This window comes from Bactrocera tryoni, chromosome 4 (genome assembly GCF_016617805.1).
Source record: "Bactrocera tryoni isolate S06 chromosome 4, CSIRO_BtryS06_freeze2, whole genome shotgun sequence".
NCBI lineage: Eukaryota > Metazoa > Arthropoda > Insecta > Diptera > Tephritidae > Bactrocera > Bactrocera tryoni.
This window is the reverse complement of record NC_052502.1, coordinates 63,814,227-63,836,097: the sequence shown is the minus strand read 5'-3', so window position 1 is coordinate 63,836,097 and position 21,871 is coordinate 63,814,227. Positions and strand designations below refer to the sequence as shown.

Here is a 21,871-nt window from a genome sequence, read left to right as displayed (position 1 = left end):
TTTTACTCTCGAAATCCTGGGACGGTATTCTAAAGCCGACCATGCATATTACTTACAAAGAAAGAAAATAACATTTAAATTTCTGACGTAATGTAAATATTCCTTTGAAACTGAGCACTGTTGCAATCACGAGAGGAATTTCACGTTCAAAAATTAAAATTTTGTTGTCTATTTTTTGTATGTAATATGCAAATATTTTTATATATAATAGAAGTATTTTAGAAAAGTTTGAATAAGGGCAAAAATTAAGATTTAAAAAATATTTTGATTCCCCGCCTACATGAACCGTGCGATTCTGTACTGTGATACAGTCTCAAGTCTCTAAATTTGAGATTTTAAGTTAGAGACATGTTGGGAGACTTGAGACGATTTTACTTTTCTGTAAATGACAGTCACAAAATCTATTACATTTCATTATTCAGAAATGTTTTTAAACTTAATGAAAATAAATATGTCGATAAAAAATATTAAATTTTCTATAACGTAGTCAAAAAACATATTTATCAATAAAAATAAAAATATATGTTGACTTTGTTTCATAATATTTACGAAATTTATGTAAAGTTTATTTATTTTTAACCTTTTCGTGTTTGAGTTGCTTACAAAATATAAAAAAACGACAATCGATTAATATCTATTCAGTATATACAAAATGGCAGACAAGAGTTCTTTTTTGTTTTGTGACCTGCTAGTTAGGTCTCAAATATGAGGCAATGTTTTGAGACTAACGCTAGATACTGTTAAGTAAATAGTAACTAGTCACAAATTGAGATTTTACCTCAAAATGTCTCAAATTCTCAAATAGAAACTAGAGAATCCCGCTATAAGCATACAAGAATTTGAGAATATGATAAGTTGTCAGACTTATGTCGTTCGTGAAAACGCAACCAACTACACCAAATAAAAATTTGCCGATAATTAGTGACAAAAGAGTCCCCGTTTGAACGGCGTCAATACGAAATTTTATTTTTGGCAAAAGAAGCGTGCGATTTATAGCTGGTACTACGTGTTCGCCTTAAGTACTATCGATAGCAGTGCATATTCGATTTATTATTCTTATACCGAGAAAAGAGTTTTGGTTTGGATGTTATTGTACGTATTTTCATTTTAAACTAGTAGAATAAGGATTATTTGGTGTTCTTGTAATTAAAGTTTGGATGAAAAACACATGATGGCGTTGGGTTTTGAAAAACAAATAATAGAATGTAGTAAATTAAAGAAATGTGGAGAAATAACTACAATGCTGTCAGTGGGAAAGAAAGAATTTTTCTTGAACTGCGAATTTTGTGATTATTCCTTTTTGCAATTGGAGAATTTTATGCAACACATGTGCGAAGACCACTTAGTCGAAATAAATCAAGCAAAGGTAGAGGAAGTAGAAAATGAAATTGATCAATATGATGAAGAAATAGAAGACTTGGAAGAATGTCTAAATTCGGTAAAAAATTTAGAGGTAACTAATATCAGCGAATTAAAATGAATTAAGATAAGACAAAAAGATATGTTTTACAGGAGGAGGATGATGATGATTTTAATATGAGAGACTTTGAAAGGGTCGAAATTGAACTGGATACAAGTGACATTAAGCGTCCTGTTGTCATTAAAGAGGAATTAACCCCAAAAGATTTCGTTGACGAAGACAGTACGGAAAATGTAAGTCTCATTTAAATTTTCCGGAACAAATTAATTTGTACATTCTTTATTTTAGGATAACTTTGAAATTAATGAAAGCCATGAATTGGCAGAGCATAAATACAAATCTAGCAGCGATTTTGACTACGAAGAATCTTATAATTTAGAAGAAAGTGATACTAAGCCGCCTGAAAACAGTCCAAAAACAAAATCTAGTAACTGTGACGCAAAACGAAGATTTATTATAGAACTTATAGAAGTATATCATTCATGCAGGGCACTGTGGGATTCGAAGTGCGACTCTTATACCGATAGATTGGTACGCAACCAACAATATGATATCTTACTTGAAAAATATAAAGAAAAGTATCCAAATGCTACAAAAGATGACGTCAGGCAAAAGATTTTTAGATTGCGTACAACTTTTCGACGAGAATCCAAACGGATATCGGCATTTGAGAAGTCAACTCTTTACTATTTTGATGCAATGACATTTTTGTTGGACAACGATAAGCGTGAGGAGTATATCGAAAGAAGAAATTTGGAAAGATCAGAGGTAAGATATGAAATTAATAGCCCTATTCTAATGTCCTGAGCTAGGTGAGGTTTTTGTTATTTGTGAGGTTTTCGTATTTTGAGGTGATTTCAAAAGCACAAATGCTCATAACTTCCTATATTTTGCAAATAAGCACCAAATTTAATAGATTTGTAGAATTACTCGCTTTTTTGGTTGTTCACTTTTTTAATTTGTCTTGCTTGTTTTAGTAAAATAACTGGTTCGCAGCAAAGTGCTTTTCACCTCATGTGTTGAGTGTTGTGTGCTTTTTTCTTGTGAGGTTTGAGCAAGAATTGTGGCGTTATTAACAAACCAGTTGTGAGGTTTTCTCAGATTAGGGCTGTAATACGTAAACCCTTAATAATTAATATTATAAAATAAAGGAATTCGCTTCGTTCGCAATCAAAGATAAAGTCAATGATACTACTTGTACTGCTTATTAATTGTCATATGTTATAGTAAATAACCTTCGTCTAATTATTTTTTAAATTATTTCCAGTATAATTGTAAACAATTCATAAAGAAACCCCCACCTCTAGAAAGCCTTTTGAATGACGACCAATTTATTACGCTTGCTAAAATATACCAGAGATATCCAAGCCTTTGGGATGAAAATGATATAGCGTATCGATTCAGTAACCGACGTCGGGAAGCTTCAAAATCTGTTTATGAAGAATTTAAGAGTGAAACCGGTTTAAATTTAGAGAAGCAGGAATTGGAAAGAGAAATCCTACGGTTACGAAAAGCTTGCTCCATTGAAAAGAAAGAAAAAATATTGTGCAAACAAAAAAATATCGAGTATAAGCCTATATGTCCTTATTACGAACACATTACATTCCTGGAAGTTGATGTAAATCCATATGTATGTACAATATGTGAAAAAGTAGTTTCTGGTTCTGGCCTGTATAAAGTACATTTAGCATCTCATGATGGTTCGCTTCCATTTAAATGCCATATTTGCGGACATGGATTTAAATTAGCAACAAATTTAACTGTACATTTACGAAGGCATGTGCATGACTACACTTATAGTTGTCAAATTTGTAATAAGCCCTGTGCAACCACAACAGAGTTAAAGGTTCATATGCGTTTTCATACAGGAGAAAAACCCTATGTTTGTGACATATGTGGAAATAAATTCCAAACAGCATCAAAATTTAATACACATATGCGGCGTCATGAAAATCGACCACGTCATAGATGTGAAGTATGCGGAAAAGGTTTCTACACCAAAGGACTATATAAAGAGCACATGAGCGTTCACCGATCTACAAGAGACCAAATATGCGATATATGCAACAAAGGATTCAAAAGCCCCATGCAGTTAAAACAACATAAACGTATACATGACGCCTTCAAAAAATATGGATGCAAAATTTGTGGGAAACGTTTTGCCCAGTACGCTGGTCTAAGTGGTCATATGAAGTCACATGGCACAAAGTTATCCGCGAAAAAAACACCCGAAGAATTAAATGAATTTTCAGAAGTTTTCTTTGGTGAAAATTCAGGCAGTACGAAGAGTCAAGATACATATGGAATCAATGATGTATAATTGTAAAGGTTATTAATTTATTTTCATAATGTGCATAAGTATGTAATTGGTAATAAGGAGTAATTTTTTTCTATGAGCTTAATTCAAGCATAAAATAAAAATATTGTTTCAAAGCTTATGACCTTTTACAATTACAACATTTTGCCAAATGAGAGTATTAGTTTGTTCTTAAAAAAATTTATTTTTTTTTATTAATTTAAGCACATTGGTTAACATTATGTTTCCAGAAAAAAACTTATTAATGCATTTTTCTTATACTTACATATACAAAAAAATTTACGTACAGGGTGATTTTGTGAAGAAACTTAAGGGGCTATACCAGTGTTACCCATGAAAAAGTATACGATTTTTGTGAATTTTTTTGAAAGACTGTCCTTGATCGAATGTTTCGAAGTTCTTTGGGCATAATAAGGTATATTTTAAGATTTTTTGTTTTCAAAAATGTTGAAAAATAACGGAGTTCTGTGCAGTCTTCAGAGTAGCTGAAACAAATTCAAAAAGGTTATTAAAGTTGAAGATATTTCCTATACAATGACCTCCGAGTTCTGAAAAATATCAAAAATTTAAATGGCGTAGTTGTGAAAAATTTTCGTTATTTTAAGTAAAAAATTGTTGTTTTTGACAATTTTCAACCAATCAAAAAGATCGTAAGTCATTGTATAGTATTTATTCAACAATACTCAGTTTTAATTTGAAGTCGATCGGTCAATTTCTCGTTGAGTTATGAGGTGAGCTAAAAACGCGCTTAAAGTTTCACTTATATATTTTTATACCTGCGAGCGTTCGCTCTTTAGAACGCTGCCATTCAAAAACCTTGCCGACATTTTTGGAAATATAAACTATCGAACAAGCAAAAAAAAATATTTTTTTTGAAAGTATACTAGTATAGCCCCTTGACCAAATCTATCCCCTCTTATACATAAAAACACAAATTGATTATCATATTTCATACATACAAATATATGTATATTTACAACAATTTTCTCATTTTCTAAAGTAATAAAAAAACAGAAGGATAAAAAAAAATCACAAAAAAGTATCCGTAAAGTTTTGGAATATTATGTTAAACTTTTTTTGAGTAAATTAATATTAATTACTATAAAAGGCCGAAGCATTTTCGGACTGCACGTCTGTGTCTTTTTTTTTTTTAATTAACTCGCATTTAGCCATCAAACCCCATTTTTGTGGACCACATTTTGACACGCCATCATGAGCGTAATACTTAGTACTGTATTTTTGGAGTCGATTGCTTAGGTTGTGCATGTATGACACACAGTAAATAACGTTCATCGCTGGCTGTTAATTTTTTGAACAACCTAAACGTGGTTTTACTTGCAAAGTTCCAGAATTTCCAAATGTTTGAATTATCTTTACACTCGATGACGGTTTGTTAATAATTTGGCCAAATGCATGTGCTCTATTCCCCTTTAAATATAAGTCGTAAGATAATTATCCGAGATGATAGTTATTCAGATAGAATTTATGGAAGATGTGAAGGACGTTGCTACGCCAAATATTAAATCTTTATAGTATCGTTGAACATTTTATTTGTTTTAGTTGGATTTTCAGAGCATGAATAGTTGCGGAAGTTGTGTGTACGTAAACTTTTTTGTATAGCACAAAATAAAAAGTGGATTTTCGGCCAGGATGTACATGTTGATTTTTTTTTAATTAGTAGCTGTCTTCGAATAGCGGATTCATGACTTAAATTGCTTTTGAAATATGGATAAACAAAATTTTAAAACAGCTAATTTCCTTTTTTTTGTGCGTCTCCTAGTATTTCTACTTAATTGTTTCGTACGCGAAGCACTTAATATACAATTTAATATATTTCTTTCTTGATAAAGTAGCGATGTACAAGCAATTCCACTTGTAGAAAATAAACGAAATCGTTTTAACACTAACTACACTCTATGCATCACAAGTAATAATTTCCTCATGTTTGTGGATGTAGACGCAAAAATTAAATAAAATACTAATATACGTAAGACAACAACAGCAACGGAATAAGGAAGGAAATCTACAAAGCGGTAAATGAGTTTTTAGAAAAGCTGCAGCTTAATCGTCTGAGTACTGATGCGTTTATGAGAAAGTAAAATAAATGCATTTTAATAGAATCCAATATGAAAACTTCTCCGAAGGATCTATGCACTTAATTAAATTGAAATGTGTAAAATAAGAAAAAAATTTAACATTCCCAACAATATTTTTTACAACAAACAGCATTTTAAGAACAATATGCACATTGATCTTCTTTAATGGCGTAGACACTGCTACGCGGTTATAGCCGAGTTGGCAACAGCGCGCCAATTGTTGCTTCTTTTAACAATTTGACGCCAATTCGAGATAGCAAGTGCAGCCAGGTTCTTCTACACTTGGATAGATATTTCGACTTGCCCACGTTCACTAACGGACCCATCTGCTTCGCTTTCTTATCCAGTCTGGAGAAAGCAAAACTAATGTTGAGTCAATATCAATATCATCGGCGTATGCCAGCAGTTGTACTCTTTTAGAAACCTCGTTTGTTATCGAACGGTTCGGACAGGTCCTTCCGATCCTGACGGAGCTTTAGTAATAAAGTTTTAATTCGAAGTACATATTTTTTCTTATCCTGAGAACAATGTTGTTGTAATTGATATTGTTGTCGTGTGATTCTGGAGTTAAATTTTTTGGTCACCCCTGTTTTAGTGAAACGCAAACTTTACATAGCCAAAAAACTTAATATTGTAGCGGCAGAAAACATTCTTCAATTAATTTTTGAGAATATTACCGAATCTACAGCGCTCTGCCGGAGTAAAGTCTGTCACCCATTCCTGTTACGACCCAACTGTTGGGAAAATTATTATATTAAAAACGGAAGAGAGAATTTTGATACATAATCAATTTAAATTTTTAGTTTGTTTTTGAAAAATATTACTAATTTAAACTTAGACATATTTAGTAAAGTTTAGGCGCAGAAATTTTTAGTCCTATAAAAAATTGTCAGGAACGCTCGCAGATAATTTTGTGCCATGCGTTTTCATATGCCCACTGAGGCCGGCATATTGAGCGAAGCGCTTTTCACAAAATTTGCAGGCATACTTTTTCTCGACGTTATGGATAAGCTGATGCTGGCGTAATTGTTTATTGCTGGTGAAACCTTTATCGCATATCTCGCATATTTTGTCTCTGATATTCCGATGAATACTCATGTGCTCGTTTAATGTTCCTGTTTCATAAAATGTTTTAGGGCACAGTTTACATTTGTGACGCGGTCGATTCTGGTGGCGCAGCGTATGCACTAAAAGTTGGGAAGATGTTCGAGCCTTTTGCCCACAAATATAACAAACGAAGGGCTTTTCGCCGGTGTGCGAACGCATATGAATTTTCAATTCGGTCGTTGTGGCGCAGGGCTTATTGCACACCTCACAATTATACGTGTAATCATGCACGTGCCTCCGTAAGTGCACAGTTAAATTAGATGCTAACTGAAAGCCATGTCCACAGAGATGGCATTTAAATGGCAGTGAACCATCATGAGAAGCGACATGCACCTTGAATTGACCCAAACCCGATAGTAACTTATCACATATTTTGCATTCGAAAGGTGGCACGTCAACCTCGAGATAGGCTATCTGCTGATAATATGGACAATTGGGTATGAACTTTAACTTGTCTCTTTTGCAATGAATTTTTTTTCTCTTTTCAATCGAACAAGATCTACGCAGCTGTACAATTTGACTTTCCAAATCCTCTAAGGTCAAGTTCAGGCCAGATTTTTCAGTGAATTCCTTTTGTACAGATTTTAATGCTTCCTCACGCCTATTCCTAAACCGATATGCGATATCCTCTTCATCCCAAAGGCACCTATTCGCCTCATATATTTCAGCCAAAAGTTTGTAGTGCTCATCTTTTAGCGTAATATCCGTAGTTATCGTCATTTTCATAATCGCTGTCTTTGATTTAGCCTGAAATAAAAGAATATATATAATGTATTTTAAAATATATGCGTTCAAATCGGTGAAGACTTCTTATGAACAAACACGTAGTGAAGACGTAAAGACGAGAGGTCTAAAAAGACCACCTTCGAATCACCTCCCCATCTTCAAAAAGAGAATAGAAGGATTGACCTTTAAGGTCTATCATAAATACTAATATACATGACAGTAAATAAAACAATGGTTTGAGACTAATATTCTTTAAGATTTACTTATTTATTACCGCTTTTTCTTAAAAATTTTAAATTGTTTTTAAAATTAAGTTATAACCAATTATATATGAGAGGAAACTAAAACCCACGAAAGTAAAGAAAACTTAATTCTTTGCCACAAAAAAATGTTAAAAACTATTAATAATGAAGTTATCACTTGAATACGCCTTAAACACTTTCAATTGTGAATCATTATCGACATGTTTTCCTGAGTCAGTGAATGTAACCCTAAGTTTCAATGTAACCGAATATAACTATTATTAAACAGGGTATCAAATAACCGCTACAACTATTAAGCAGTGGGCATGACCATGCAACGCCAAAATTATTGCAACAACAAAAACGCATGGATGTTTATAGGATACATTTCAGCTAATATAATATTAGGTTGTCAAAAAAGTCTTGCGGTATTTTCGCTAATTGGCGCTGAAAGCGCGTAGTTCTAGTTTTATTCGTCGCATCGGGTCATGCTATACCTTTTTGGAAAGCTCATTTCACGCGCTAACACGTGTTTGATTGATTGTCGTTTCTTTTAAGTCGTTCGTGAGTTATAGCGTGGCAAACATGGAGCAAAATAGAGAGAAAATACGGCATATTTTACAGTACTACTACGATAAAGGCAAAAATGCATCTCAAGCCGCCAATAAAATATGTGCAGTTTATGGACCCGATACGGTTTCCATTTCCACCGCACAACGATGGTTTCAACGTTTTCGTTCTGGTGTAGAGGTGGTCGAAGATGCGCCACGCTCCGGAAGGCCTGTCGTCGAAAATTGCGATAAAATCGCTGAATTGGTCGAAAGAGACCGGCATAGTAGCAGCCGTAGCATCGGTCAAGAGCTGGGCATGAGTTATCAAAAATTCATTTCAATTTCAAAAAAAAAAAAAATTAATAAAAATACCGCAAGACTTTTTTGACAACCCATTATTTAACCTATACATGGTTTCTTGTTTTTATAAATTCAGATGCTATTTTATTTTGTAGTATAATATAAATATATTTTTATATATTAAAAAGTTCATAAAACTTATGTTTAAGTTAAATAAAATTTAATGGTTTAAGTTAATATTATTAGAATTGTATGGGAGTAACATTTTAAGCGTACAAGAAATATTTAAATAAATTAAACACCGAAGGATTTTACATTACTTAAATGCGTTCCAGACGAACATCCCATTTTACTATTTTTTTGAAAACAATATTTCTTACACTTATTAAGTTAATAAAACATATTTCTATTGCAAACAATGAGACTATCTCCAGTTTAAGTTGCTGAAAGCTTTGTACCATGTGTTTTCATATGTCCTTTAAGGCCAGCCGACTGTGAAAAGCGTTTTCCACAAAATGCACAAGCATATTTCTTTTCTGCAGCATGTATTAATTTATGTTGATATAGATGCTTTTTGGTTTTAAATCCTTTTTGGCATACATCGCATATATAATTACGGACTTGTGAGTGCGAAAGCATGTGATCTTTCAAAGTTCCCTTTTCGATAAAAGTCTTTGAACAGATCTTACATTGGTGGCGTCGTCGATTCTGGTGCCGCAAAGTGTGTATAAATAGGTGTGATGCAGTTGAACGTCTTTGGCCACAGATAGTGCAAACGTAGGGCTTTTCACCTGTGTGGAACCGGACATGTATTTTCAAATCTGTGGATGTAGCGAAAGATTTACTGCATATATCACAAGTATATGTGTAGTCTTGTACATGCCTTCGCAAGTGTATGGTTAGATTACTTGCCAGCTGAAACCCATGTCCACACAGCGAGCATGTAAATGGCAGCGAACCATCATGAGATGCTACATGCACCTTCAGTTTACCCAAACCAGGAAACAATGTTTCACATATTGTGCATTCGAAAGGTGACACATCCACTTCGAGATATTCTATGTGCCGATAATATGAGCAGTGAGGTTTGAATTTAGTGTTCTTTCTTTTACAAAGAATTTTTTGTCTCTTTTCTATCGAAGTTATTTTTCGCAGTCTTACAATTTCACTTTGCAATTCATTATTAGTCAAGCTTAAGCCACACGTTTCATTGCATTGTTCTAGTATGGAATTTAATGCTTCTTTATGTCTATTGCCAAACCGATATGCGATATCATTTTCATCCCATAGACAAGTGTGTGTCTTGTATATATCCGCTAAAACTTGACATTGTGTATCATTTAAAATGATATTTGGTATTGTTACTTTCGTGGGCTTCAGTATTGTTTTCGTCTGAAAAAAACCATTTGTAACAGTTACCATATATGTATACCACCCAATATTATTTTTGAAATATTATATACCATAATCCTTAATGTATAAACTTATCCTACATATATCCTACATACACACATATGTGTATATGTATGTAAGTATATATCACATAGTATTCACTTTTTATAGTCATAAGCATTTCGTTAACTTGTAAAATATTGACAAAAGTGGAGCTTATTTATGGCACTTTATACGTATACGATTAAAGTCGCTTTGTGTGCGTCCCGAAGTTATTATTATTCATCAAGATATCGAAATTTTAACACAACATTGTTTGCACGAGCCTACAGTAACCTAGATTTCAACTCACCTCGTCATCATCATCATTTACATATATACAGCCGTTGACAGCTAATTAGAAACGCTCCCTTAATTGTATGTGGCTGATGAGTTTAATGATTAAATGTTTTTGTATACCGTTATTTATATTCTTAAAAGTCTTGCATTGTTTGCATTACTCTATTTACTATATACAAAATTCGCTGATTTTTGTAGTTGTGCAGTTGAAGTTAATTTTTTATCAAATATTAAATACATTACCATATAGAAGGTAAATTAAGTGCGACAGCTAATTAGAAGAAGTTCTTTAAAGAATTAAAATTCCTTCTGGTGCTAATTTTTATACCCTGAACAGGGTATATTAAGTTTGTCACGAAGTTTGTAACACCAAAAAGGAAGCGTCGGAGACCCTATAAAGTATATATATAAATGATCAGTATGTTGAGCTGAGTCGATTTAGCCATGTCCGTCTGTCTGTCTGTCTGTCCGTCCGTCTGCCTGTATATATACGAACTAGTCCCTCAGTTTTTAAGATATCGTTTTGAAATTTTGCAAACTGCATTTTCTTCTCAAGAAGCAGCTCATTTGTCGGAACTGCCGATATCGGACCACTATAACATATAGCTGCCATACAAACCGAACGATCGGAATCAAGTTCTTGTATGGAAAACTTTCACATTTGACAAGATATATTCACGAAATTTGGTATAGATTATTTTCTAAGGTAACAATGTAATCTCCGAAGAAATTGTTCAGATCGGATTACTATAGCTTATAGCTTCCATAAAAACTGAACACATAGTTACTAAAAGAAATGCACCTGTGAAGTGTATGTCAGCTTCGGTGCAACTGAAGTTAACGTTTTTTCTTGTTATTAATAATATTATTGATATCTGGTATGCATGTGTGTCAAAGTTGTGGTTTAAAATGTATTAATCAAGTTTTTTAATGAGAAAAAACTGCAGCTATACACCTACCCCTCGCAGCTACATTTTTGACCTTCGTCAGTCTGGAAAGATGTACAAAGAAATTTTGAATCAGGTCAAAAAATTTGTTTTCAATGCTCTTAGGCATATATGTAAAGAAGTTTAAAACTATTTCCAATGTTACACGCAAAGAATAACCTCAAAAACTTCAACATAAATAGGCCGCTGAGTTACTACCATCGCCCGAAAAGGCCCAAAAAAGAGTTCCACTAACATTCTACATAAACCTTAAAACGAATATAATGGCCAAATATCCAAGAAAATAAATTCCGTTTGGTCGAATTTGAACTTCACGGAAGAGCAGCACGCAGGAAACCGCTTCTGACTAAAATTCAAAGTAAAAACGCGTAGACTTTTCCAACTATTATTGATCTTGGACAACAAATCAATGGCAGTATGTTTTTTGAAGCGATGTAACCTAAATTAATCGCATAGATCCTGATGGTCGAAAGTATGTTCGCCGACCAATCTATCAAGAATTTGATCCTCGCTATGTTTTGCGGGTAGTGAACTATGATGGAGGATCAATCATGGTGTGGGAATTTTTTCCCAGGAATGTTGTAGTTCCGCTCCATAAGATTGATGGATTAATTTCAAAAAAGGAGAAATACGTCGACATTCTAAAAAATGTCATTTTGCCATGTACTAAGGAAGAATTTGCATGTTCTATGGAAATTCCAACAAAATAACAATCCAAAACATACGGGAACACAACACAAAAGTTTTTTGTTAAAAATTCCATGAATGTTTTGGAGAGAACACATCTTTGTTGATGTCAAAAAAGCTGTAGGTACCAAAAATATCACAAATATGGATGTCCTTTTTGATGAAATTAGGACGGCATGGCAAGCAACACTAGTGGTGTGCTGTCAGAGTCTTATAACGTCAATTGGCAGTGGATGTGAAGCAGTATTAAAGTAAAAGGGTTAAGTAACAAAATAGTAACTGAAAGTAAGCAATTTTTTTAATAGAAGAATTTTTTGCTTATAAAATATTTTCGTTTCTAATTAGCTATCGCACTCAAATCGTTGATTCTACACATTTTTGTTAAAATCTTCAAAAAAAAAGGATTTTTAATTAAAATTTTTACTATTAGAGTTTAAGTTTAACGTAAGTTTCAAGAAAATGAGTTAAAAAACAGTAAAAATAAGTGATCCATTGGAAAATAATATCATTTACTTCAAACTACGTAGCGTTTCTAATTAGTTGTCAACGGCTGTATACAACAATACACTTGATCTCCTTTCTGCACGGATTTTTAAACACCTGCTATTTACCTTTTTTTTACACGGTTTTACGTTTTTTGCACCTGATGATTAATTATGTAATTTTTTTGCAATAAACTCTAAATTCCATAGGTAAATATAGGCTTATTTTACAACATGTTATCGTAATACGAATTTGAAACTGGCGACGGAATTAAATATTTTCTCAACTTCGATCTAAATTTGCAACTTATTATTTTGATTTTACCATTCCCAGAATATTTTTTGTTTGTTCCTTTTAACAGTTATACATATACATATACATACATGAAAATTCTGATAATACGAATAGATAGATTTACATGTAAAATGAGATTTTTTTACACGTTTTTCTTTTTTTGCAGGGATTATTTTTTTAAATTAGCCATAATAGTGAGTTTTATATGAAAATCCGATTTTTTTTTGCAGGAGGAGATTAAGGTATATACTTAATGCTATATCTATCACGATTAGTTTTAGGTGATGCAAATACTAAACTAAAGAACAAAACTGTTATAATCATAGGAACATGCTGCGAGTATAAAAATTATTTCAAATGCATTAAAAATTCATCGATAACTTTTTGTGCCTCATGGGTTGTTAAAATATTTCAAATTTTCAACCAAAAAAACAATTAACCCGACAAAAAATAAAATTTACATATGTTTATAAATAGTATTTTGAATAATTTTATATGAATTTCGTAGGTTTGAATATGTTACATATATATTATAACACATATATCACAGAAAATAGACAAATATTTTTTTCTGAAATATATAATAAATAGCGTAATGTATACATTTCGTAATTCCATCACTATTAGTAAATTTATTATTATATTAAGAAATATAAATACTAATAATCGAAATAAACTTACTTGTGCTTCATATAAACTCTCGTTTCTTTTATCTTCACTATGCCCAGAATCTGAGATTTGAGTTTCTTCTAACTCTTTTTCGACATCAGAGTCATCTGATTTGTAAGAATTGCCAGTCAGCTGCCAATAAGAATACAATGAGAATTCGATATAGATCTTTTTGTGTACTTACTAAAAATGTTAAATAATTTGTTTTTTTTTAGTGAAAATTACTAAAAGCTTTTAAATCCGATTGAAGTACAAATAAGTACATTTTAAAATATGTAACTTCAATTATCTCAACGAACCGACCTATGCGAAACATATGTATGTATTATTATTAATTATGAATTCTCTCTTCAGATTGTTCTACGTCATCATAATTGTCCCAGATTTTATCTGGCCAAGAGCTGCTATTTCGAGAATCTCAACTGGTAAACTATATGCGAAGGAAATGGTTAGAGCACCCGAACTCTTGCAATATCATCGCCGGCGCAAACAGTTTATGGACTACTGTTAAATCTCTGTCCAATCCGAGTAGACACCACGATAGGGAGTTGCACATTAAAAAAATTATTGCACGATATTGAACAAATCGTGCCTACCGTTACCTAACGCTAAGAAATTTAGATAAATTCGAAAGGCAACATAGAATAATTTATATCATTTGCACTGAAAATATTAGTAGTATTATTTAGTAATATTACCTGATTGCTATTTAATTCAAGTGTATTTTTGGGCAGGACATGGCTATTTTCTTCGAAGTAAGAGAAATTTTCGATTTCTTGTGGAATTTCCGAGGCATTACCATTTCCTTCGCTTTTGATTTTATCATCTTTTAATATGTTTTTCTTTCTATTATCATTTCGCCGACGATTAACTTTAGATATTCTTTCTACTTCAATAATTTTTTCAGATATCGTGAAGTCATCAGTAGTTTCTTCACTATTGTATGCATCTTCTAATAACTTGTTGTTATGTTGTTTTGTATGCTGTCGGTTACGAGTGTTTTCTTTTTCAGAGGGCAATTTCACCTTATTACATCCTTTTTGGAATTCACCTCCGTGTATCTTATTTTCAAGCTATGAACAGGTAAATAGAAAATATTAGTCCTATAATTAACTGATAATTTTAAGAATGTAGAGTTACTAAGTTAAAATAGCGATTTATTTAAATATAAAAAATAAAAATTTGTCAATCCGAAAACCACACAATATATTTCATACAATACGTTTCGGAAACTACATCTGTAAAAAGTGTAAATTTTTGTATTGGTGTTTCTCATAACAAAAAAATATATATAAATTTACCAGGTTCTCTTCATCCCAATATTCTTTTGCAAAATTGTCTCCAATATCGAGAGGAACGTGTTCTTCAGACATGTCCACTTCAATTTCTACTTTTTCAAATCCTTTTATTATATAATCATTGGTATTATTATACTGAAAGTAATATATATTTATTGATTTGCTTTTGCGATTTCACATTATTAAGCTTACATCGTCGATTTCTTCGGGCTCTGTGTTGTACTTTTCCTCCATCATTATTTCTTCCATTTCATTGGGATCTTGTTTTAATTCATAACCAGGAAATTCGTTGTGATGGTCTTCATACATATGGCGGATAAAATTATCTAATTGAATGAAAGTATATTCACAAAAACCACAATTCAAAAAAAAGTCCGGCTTTCCAATCGACAGCAATGTGGCTATTTCCCCGCATTTCTTGAAATCACTGCATTGAATTTTAGCATTGTTTCTCTCTATCTCCATGTTTAATGGTTTGAATTTTTTATACCACTTGCTTATATTTATAAACTTTACTCTTTTTATTTAAAAACTCCTCAACTAAGACCAAATTGTAAACAAATCTGTTAAAAAAAATAATTTAGATATGGGATTTGTGTAATTTTACTCGATAACTATTCGAAATGTCGATTCAGAAAATGAAACAGCATGTTGCAAGTTTTATATAAGTTACCCTACAACAGTATTGATGCAATCGCGTTCTGTAACTATCCCCACGCCGTTTAGTTAGATTTTCTTAAAGCCGTCAAGGGGCATGGGAACTCACGTATATATGTATAAATGGCAACTCGAGTGTCCTTTTCGAAAGAAAGATATGAACTTGATATATGCACAAAAGTTTCGGCTAGTTTTTTGAATCCGATTTAAGGCCTAACTATAATGTGAATAAGCAATCTGAAGCTAGCGTAAGAAACTGTCCCAATAATAAATTGTATTTGCAACTATAATGTACTTTGCATCAAGTTTCGTTAAGCTTACAAAACTTCATTTGCTCAAGGAAAATGCGAAACTGGTCGCATTTTCCGTACGGAATCAGCTGTTTTTGCTTTTTGTCAACAGATACATCATTTTGAATTTGAAGACGGAGGACGACGAATGTTTTATACAAAATTTAATCAAAATTATTAAAAAAAGAAATGTTTGTACGACAAACGATATGTCTTTTATTTCAATCGCGTGAATATAAAACAACGGTGTGGTCGATCCTCTTCTTGATTTCTAGGAATCATACAAAAACCATCCCCTTTCCTCTTTCTGTTTATTTCCCTCACTGAACATGACCGAACTTTGTTTTTAATTTCATTAATTTTTGTAAATATGTATATTCCGTCTAAAACAGAAGTAAGCATTTTAAATATTTTTATTTTCTATTAGTTTTTGAATTGGAAAACCCAAACGAAATATAAAATCAAAACACAAATTGTTTATTTACACTTATCTCTTCTGCATGTAAGGACATTATAGTCATTTCAAAGCCTACTGTCCGTTCTTTATGCATTTGAATTTCGTTCATTTTTTGACAGTAACATACGGCAGCGTATGCATATTGTAGCAGCTAGGTCTTTAAGAAACTCTTAACCCTGCAGTAATCGCGTTGATTGCATATGAAACTCATTTATATAAAACTGCAAATTACTCAATAAATGAACAAAGCGTTTTTTTTTATAATTTTAGTGACATGAAATACATTTAAGTTTTTTTATTCGTTATAATGAAAAATATCAGCAATGCATAATGAACTAATATTTGAAAGTATTGTATTATGTTATAGATTAAGAATAGTGACCGCGACCTTTTACGACTCTTTACGGAGCACTACCACCCCAGGGTTTTGAAAAATCTTTAGTAGCTGGCTATGGTAATTAACGAAGGAGGTAACAGCCCTATTTTGAGAAAAACTCACTACTGGTTTGTGAGGTTTGCTGTGCGGTTATTCTTGCTCAAACCTCACAAGAAAAAAAGAACAAAGCACTCACCACAAGAATTGAGAAGCACTTTTCTGTAAAAGTGGCCATACACGACACACATGTGCGTTCGATCTGTATGTAATCGTTTCGCCATACACGACATACAAATCCATTTTGCGTTCGTTCTAGTGAATATGTGCGACAAGCAAAAAGAAAATTGTTTCTCTGCGATCTTTCTTATTCGGCGACCGACGAAATGAGATGTTGTCTGCACACAGCGCCATACACGACATACATGTATGCACACCGATCGTAAAAAATCAAACATTTTCGCGAACATGGATTGGTATGCGCACAAGCCCATACACGAGTAAATCGCAATCGCACAACTACCGAATAAAATTTATATCATATCGGTGTAACTGAAGTACTTTCGCGCAGTACTCTTTTCTGCGTTGGCGGCCTTCGGCCGCACTTTAAAAAAAATAGCCCTGATCGAGCGAATACCCGGGGGAACCTAAATATTTTATTATTTTATTACGAAATATTATTATATAATATTACCTAGTTGTTTATTAAATTTATATAAGAAAAAATCCGTATACATGGAAAGACGGTTTACACTCATTTTAATTTGAAATATAATTTATAGACACATTTGTTTTTATTAGAACTAAGATTGCTAAGTAAAGAAAGAGGAATTATATCGATATAGAGAAATTCAGCGAATTGCTCATATTTGCTTATTATCATATGGCAGCGCTCCATTTCCTCATAATTGTTAGGGCACAATAGACCCTAGGTCGCGGTGCAATCCTCATTAATTTATCTATCTATCTCATAATGGTTAGCACATAAATGATGTTCACTACTACGAGCGTGAAAAGCAATTTTTAAAATAAAGATTTCTTAGGTAAAAAACCTGCAAAAAGTGAAAAATGTGGATGTATTTAAATGTTTATAGTTTAATTTAATATATTTGAAGTAAAAAATGTGCGAAAAGTGTGTTTAACGGGGTAAAATAGCTTGTTGAAATGTTCGAATTTTGCGAATTTTTGAACTTTGAAGTCGAATATCTCGTAAACTAAGCATTTGCGGCATTGCCTATAACCCTTAATATTTTTTAATCAGGAGGACTTCCTCTTTCTCGGCGCCAAACAAATCAGAATTTTGCCTATTAATTACATACACACATACATATATACAAACAAAATCAAGACCGAATTATTTAAACATGAATATGTAAATGTCTTTTCATCTATACTTAGAAGGAAGTTAAATGTACAAACACCGTAAGTTACATCACAAATTTGTGAGGTAATTGCGAGCATTGTTACGTTTGATATAACCTCAGCATTCGGAAAACCTCACAATAGTTTTTGTGAGGCCACGAGAATAGGGTGTTAGTATATCCTACCCTTTATGTCGGGAAAGTTACTTTTAAATTATATACGGCAACGTTGCACTACGTATTCAATCTGTTTGTTTACAAATTTTGTTAAAACATTTCTTATGGGACTACTAGACGTATAATATTAAAAATATTTCTTAAAATTCCAATATTCACAATTCGTAACACAATTCGCTCTAATGACTATGGATTATAAAAAGGAAGAAATAAAATGTGGAGAAATATCTGCTTTATTATCTGCAGAAAATCAAAAATTTTTTCTGAATTGTGTATTTTGTGAATATACTTTCCTTCAGTTGGAAAAATTTATTCATCATATGTGCGAAGACCATTTTCCTAAAATTAATAATCAAAATGCCAAAAATATCGACCACCAAGCGTTAACAACAACTAAGGAAATCGATGTGTCGGATGATAAAATGGAACTGCAGGTAACCATAAGTATGTTTACACAATTTTGGTAAAAATTGAATTTTTGCAGGATGAAGATGAAAATGATTGCTATTTGAATGGCTTTGAAAGAGTTGAAATAGAATTAGATTCTGAAGATATAAGCAATGAAGTAGATAAAGATGCGGCTATTCCAGAAGAATATGGGGACGGATTCAGTGATGTAAACGAATTGATAAAAAAAATGTTATATCTTATTCCAATTTTAATAAGGAAATTATATTTTAACTTTCTAGGATAATTATTTTGAGGAATCCGTAGATACCGATTATTCTAGTAATACTCCTAATGACTCAGTAATTTATAGAAATGAGCAGGTAAGTTTTAGGGCATAAAGTAATAATAAATAATAAAAATTCATTTACAGGTGAATGAACTTAAAAATTTGTTCCAAACTTCCAAGATGACAGATATATTTTCAAGTTATGCAAAACATCCAGCATTATGGGATAAAAGAATTAGGCAACCAACAAAAAAAGAGAAAGAGAATTTATTAAAAGATATAGCCTCAACTGTTGGTATGCCAGAAGAATGGAAAAATATTCAGAAGTTAGTAGCAAAATTCCGATTTAAACTTCATACTGAGATTATTCGAATGCAAATTTATGAAGCCAAAGGTCGGGAATACACCCCCGCTTGGCTCACAGATCTCAAATCCTTTATAAAACAAAAACCGCGTTTGCAGAAACAAGCGCAAAAGGTATGACAAGTCCTACGAAATGTAATTAGATTTTACATAAATGAACTAAAACTATTATTTTTTTCAGAAACCTGTAGAAATTAGGAAAACTATTTCAAACCCGCCCCTATTAACTGATGATCAGTATATCGCTTTAGCCAAACTTTATAAAAAGTTTCCATGTCTTTGGGATGAAAATGACATTACATATAGGTTTAATAATCGTCGCAGTGATGCTTTGGAATGTATACATAATGATTTTAATTTGGATACTGGATTAAGTATGACACAAAAGGATATTGAAAGTGAAATTGCAAAATTGCGAAAAATATGTTCAGACGAAAAGAAACAAAAATTACGTTGTAAACGAAACAAAATTGCTTATAAATCACCATACTCTTACTACGATCACATTGCTTTCATTGAAGTAAATGTGTCGCCCTATGAATGCTCAATATGTGGAGAAATACTTTCCAGTTTAGGACAATATAAGATACATTTATCAACCCACAATGGGTCCTTACCATACAAATGTCACATATGTGGTCACGAATTTAAGATTGCCGCTAACTTAACTGTACACTTACGTAGGCACGTACATGACTACACATATAATTGTGAAATATGTAGCAAATCTTGTGCAACATCAACAGATTTAAAAATACATATGCGATCACACACAGGTGAGAAACCCTACTTTTGTGATATATGTGGCAAGAGTCTACGAACATCATCTTTATTTAGTACGCACATGCGGCGACATGAAAACCGACCTCGTTACAATTGCGAGTATTGCGACAAACCTTTCTACACAAAGGGTTTATTAACAGAACACATGAACGCACATATGAAAGTTAAAGACAAAATATGTAATGTGTGCAATAAAGGATTTACAACTAGGAAACAATTACGTCAGCACAAATATATTCATGATAAAGAAAAGAGATTTGTTTGCAAGATTTGTACGAAACGTTTTGCACAACATGCAGGTCTTAGCGGACATATGAAATCACATGGAACATCGTTAGCAAACTTAAACAAGTCGCTGATTGACTAGTCCATAAATAGTTGATAATACTTAAATAAGAACAACAATGGAACTGCATTAATTAAATTATTAAAGTTTCCCTTCATTCGTTAAAGCTTTTGCTGAAAAGAATTACATATAAATTTATTAAAGAAAAAAGGTCACACAAATAAAATTAATATTTTCTAAAAAAAAATACATTATGTATTATTATTAACTGTTATTAATTTTATTTTACCGCTCATTTGCAAAAATTTTTACGAGAAATCAATGTTAATTTCTTAATCTTAATTTTGGCAGTAGGCATATACTTGTGTATCGGAAATTTTTCATATAGAGGTTTATTAAAATCAGAATTCCAGTTGCATGACCACAAAATTTGAAAACATCCTATAACAGACCTAAGAAATTGGTACAAAACCTTATTTAAAGTTTGCTAGAAATGACAACATTAGGTTCATACATTATCAAAATGATTTTTTATTCTACATCTTAACCCAAAACTTAATTTTAACAAACAAGTCGGTAAGATATATAACGACCAGCTGTTTCCGACGAACGTATAATTTTAACCACCTGTCCTCGTTTGAGACCAAAGTAACGCGCAACCGGATCTCCCGCTTGAATCCGCATTAACATATTCTCTTTCAGTTTATAACGTGCTAGTAACTCTTGCTTTTCTTCTGGTGTCATTACAACATGTTCAGGAACCAGTTCATGTTCTGTAATATTGATTAGAAGTTCCGATTCAAGAAATTGTTCTAGAATATACTTCGGCGCCATATCAACCAAAGATTGTTTGGCCGACGGTGTCATGCCTGCTTGCACCACTACGATCGCGCGATGTATATTCTCCTCTTGCATTCTCGTGCAATATGTTTTGATAGTTTTTATGCCAATTTTCGGTTCATCCGGGAAAAAAACAAACATCTGATCAGTTGGATCATCATTATGCGCCACTAAAACTATAAGGTCGGAACGTGCTGGCCGCTTTTCGCTGGGTTTATCACCAAACATTTCTTTAAACTGCTCCAACGTTTGATCCAATTCATCTTGTGTTACCAGATATCCGCGGTCGTGGCTAAGTTGCATTATAGTTTTACGAATGCGCCAAAGCTTGTAAGTCTCTGCTTCATCATCCATTTCGTTAACTTTATTGAAACACACAAAAATTAAATGATGGTACTTTTGGATGCCCACAATGCTTACTTTGACAACTGCTTTTATAGAATTGCCAACTATTTCCTAAAGGAGAGCAAAAATTTATTCGATAGTTATTATAAGTTGGAATCGATATTTTTTATTTTGCGGCAACTAATAGCCCTGACAGACGAGCAAAATTAATGCTTATTAAGCAACGCTAATGCGCATTGACATTTGACAAAATGAAATTTTTGGTGACAGACGGCAGACTTGTGCATTTAGACAGCTGTTTGTGAAATTTGTTTACTTGTTTAAATGAAAGTGAAATAAAAATTAATAAGATAAATTATTAACAGAAATTTTGGTACTTTTTTGGAAAATCAATA

The 21,871-nt window shown here is 32.4% G+C and overlaps 4 protein-coding genes across 8 annotated transcripts; 2 read left to right on the top strand and 2 right to left on the bottom strand.

The window, feature by feature from the left end:
* Positions 1-1,051: 1,051 nt before the first annotated feature.
* LOC120773722 (zinc finger protein 570-like) lies at positions 1,052-4,221 on the top strand. The gene is made up of 4 exons (XM_040102774.1): positions 1,052-1,453; positions 1,513-1,653; positions 1,709-2,188; positions 2,688-4,221. The coding sequence occupies exons 1-4, from the start codon at positions 1,169-1,171 to the stop codon at positions 3,738-3,740; spliced, it is 1,959 nt and encodes a 652-aa protein (XP_039958708.1). The 5' UTR covers positions 1,052-1,168; the 3' UTR covers positions 3,741-4,221.
* A 320-nt stretch (positions 4,222-4,541) lies between these two features.
* LOC120773723 (zinc finger protein 510-like) lies at positions 4,542-15,438 on the bottom strand. 2 transcript variants are annotated; one of them, XM_040102775.1, is made up of 5 exons: positions 15,061-15,437; positions 14,872-15,003; positions 14,269-14,643; positions 13,583-13,702; positions 4,542-7,687 (listed from the first exon to the last, which is right to left on the bottom strand). In XM_040102775.1, exons 1-5 carry the CDS (start codon positions 15,331-15,333, stop codon positions 6,710-6,712), a joined length of 1,878 nt encoding a protein of 625 aa, XP_039958709.1. In that variant the 5' UTR covers positions 15,334-15,437; the 3' UTR covers positions 4,542-6,709. The 2 variants fall into 2 exon arrangements, with proteins under 2 accessions (XP_039958709.1, XP_039958710.1); XM_040102776.1 differs by lacking the exon at positions 4,542-7,687 and adding an exon at positions 9,069-10,151 and having other exon boundaries at positions 15,061-15,438.
* A 2,841-nt stretch (positions 15,439-18,279) lies between these two features.
* LOC120773724 (zinc finger protein 566-like) lies at positions 18,280-20,474 on the top strand. 4 transcript variants are annotated; one of them, XM_040102780.1, is made up of 5 exons: positions 18,280-18,617; positions 18,668-18,799; positions 18,873-18,953; positions 19,004-19,336; positions 19,414-19,539. In XM_040102780.1, the coding sequence occupies exons 1-5, from the start codon at positions 18,366-18,368 to the stop codon at positions 19,447-19,449; spliced, it is 834 nt and encodes a 277-aa protein (XP_039958714.1). In that variant the 5' UTR covers positions 18,280-18,365; the 3' UTR covers positions 19,450-19,539. The 4 variants fall into 4 exon arrangements, with proteins under 4 accessions (XP_039958714.1, XP_039958713.1, XP_039958711.1 ...); XM_040102779.1 differs by having other exon boundaries at positions 18,287-18,617; positions 19,040-19,336; positions 19,404-20,474; XM_040102777.1 differs by having other exon boundaries at positions 18,288-18,617; positions 19,404-20,474.
* Positions 20,475-20,802: 328 nt separating this feature from the next.
* LOC120774431 (DNA-directed RNA polymerases I, II, and III subunit RPABC1) lies at positions 20,803-21,561 on the bottom strand. The gene has a single exon (XM_040104069.1). It carries the CDS (start codon positions 21,483-21,485, stop codon positions 20,853-20,855), a length of 633 nt encoding a protein of 210 aa, XP_039960003.1. The 5' UTR covers positions 21,486-21,561; the 3' UTR covers positions 20,803-20,852.
* Between the last annotated feature and the right edge of the window lie 310 nt (positions 21,562-21,871).

What these genes read in the sequence shown, in the direction of transcription:
- LOC120773723 (XM_040102775.1), bottom strand. Translation starts at nt 15,333, where the DNA reads ATGGAGATAGAGAGAAACAATGCTAAAATTCAATGCAGTGATTTCAAG. An exon ending in ATTGGGATGAAGAGAACCTG is followed by an intron (nt 14,644 to 14,871) that starts GTAAATTTATAT and finishes ACCTGTTCATAG; the next exon opens with CTTGAAAATAAGATACACGG. An exon ending in AGAGTTTATATGAAGCACAA is followed by an intron (nt 7,688 to 13,582) that starts GTAAGTTTATTT and finishes CTTTTATTTCAG; the next exon opens with GCTAAATCAAAGACAGCGAT.
- LOC120773724 (XM_040102777.1), top strand. Translation starts at nt 18,366, where the DNA reads ATGACTATGGATTATAAAAAGGAAGAAATAAAATGTGGAGAAATATCT. An exon ending in ATGGGGACGGATTCAGTGAT is followed by an intron (nt 18,800 to 18,872) that starts GTAAACGAATTG and finishes TTAACTTTCTAG; the next exon opens with GATAATTATTTTGAGGAATC. An exon ending in TAATTTATAGAAATGAGCAG is followed by an intron (nt 18,954 to 19,003) that starts GTAAGTTTTAGG and finishes ATTCATTTACAG; the next exon opens with GTGAATGAACTTAAAAATTT.
- LOC120774431 (XM_040104069.1), bottom strand. Translation starts at nt 21,485, where the DNA reads ATGGATGATGAAGCAGAGACTTACAAGCTTTGGCGCATTCGTAAAACT.
- LOC120773722 (XM_040102774.1), top strand. Translation starts at nt 1,169, where the DNA reads ATGATGGCGTTGGGTTTTGAAAAACAAATAATAGAATGTAGTAAATTA. An exon ending in ACGAAGACAGTACGGAAAAT is followed by an intron (nt 1,654 to 1,708) that starts GTAAGTCTCATT and finishes TCTTTATTTTAG; the next exon opens with GATAACTTTGAAATTAATGA. An exon ending in GAAATTTGGAAAGATCAGAG is followed by an intron (nt 2,189 to 2,687) that starts GTAAGATATGAA and finishes AATTATTTCCAG; the next exon opens with TATAATTGTAAACAATTCAT.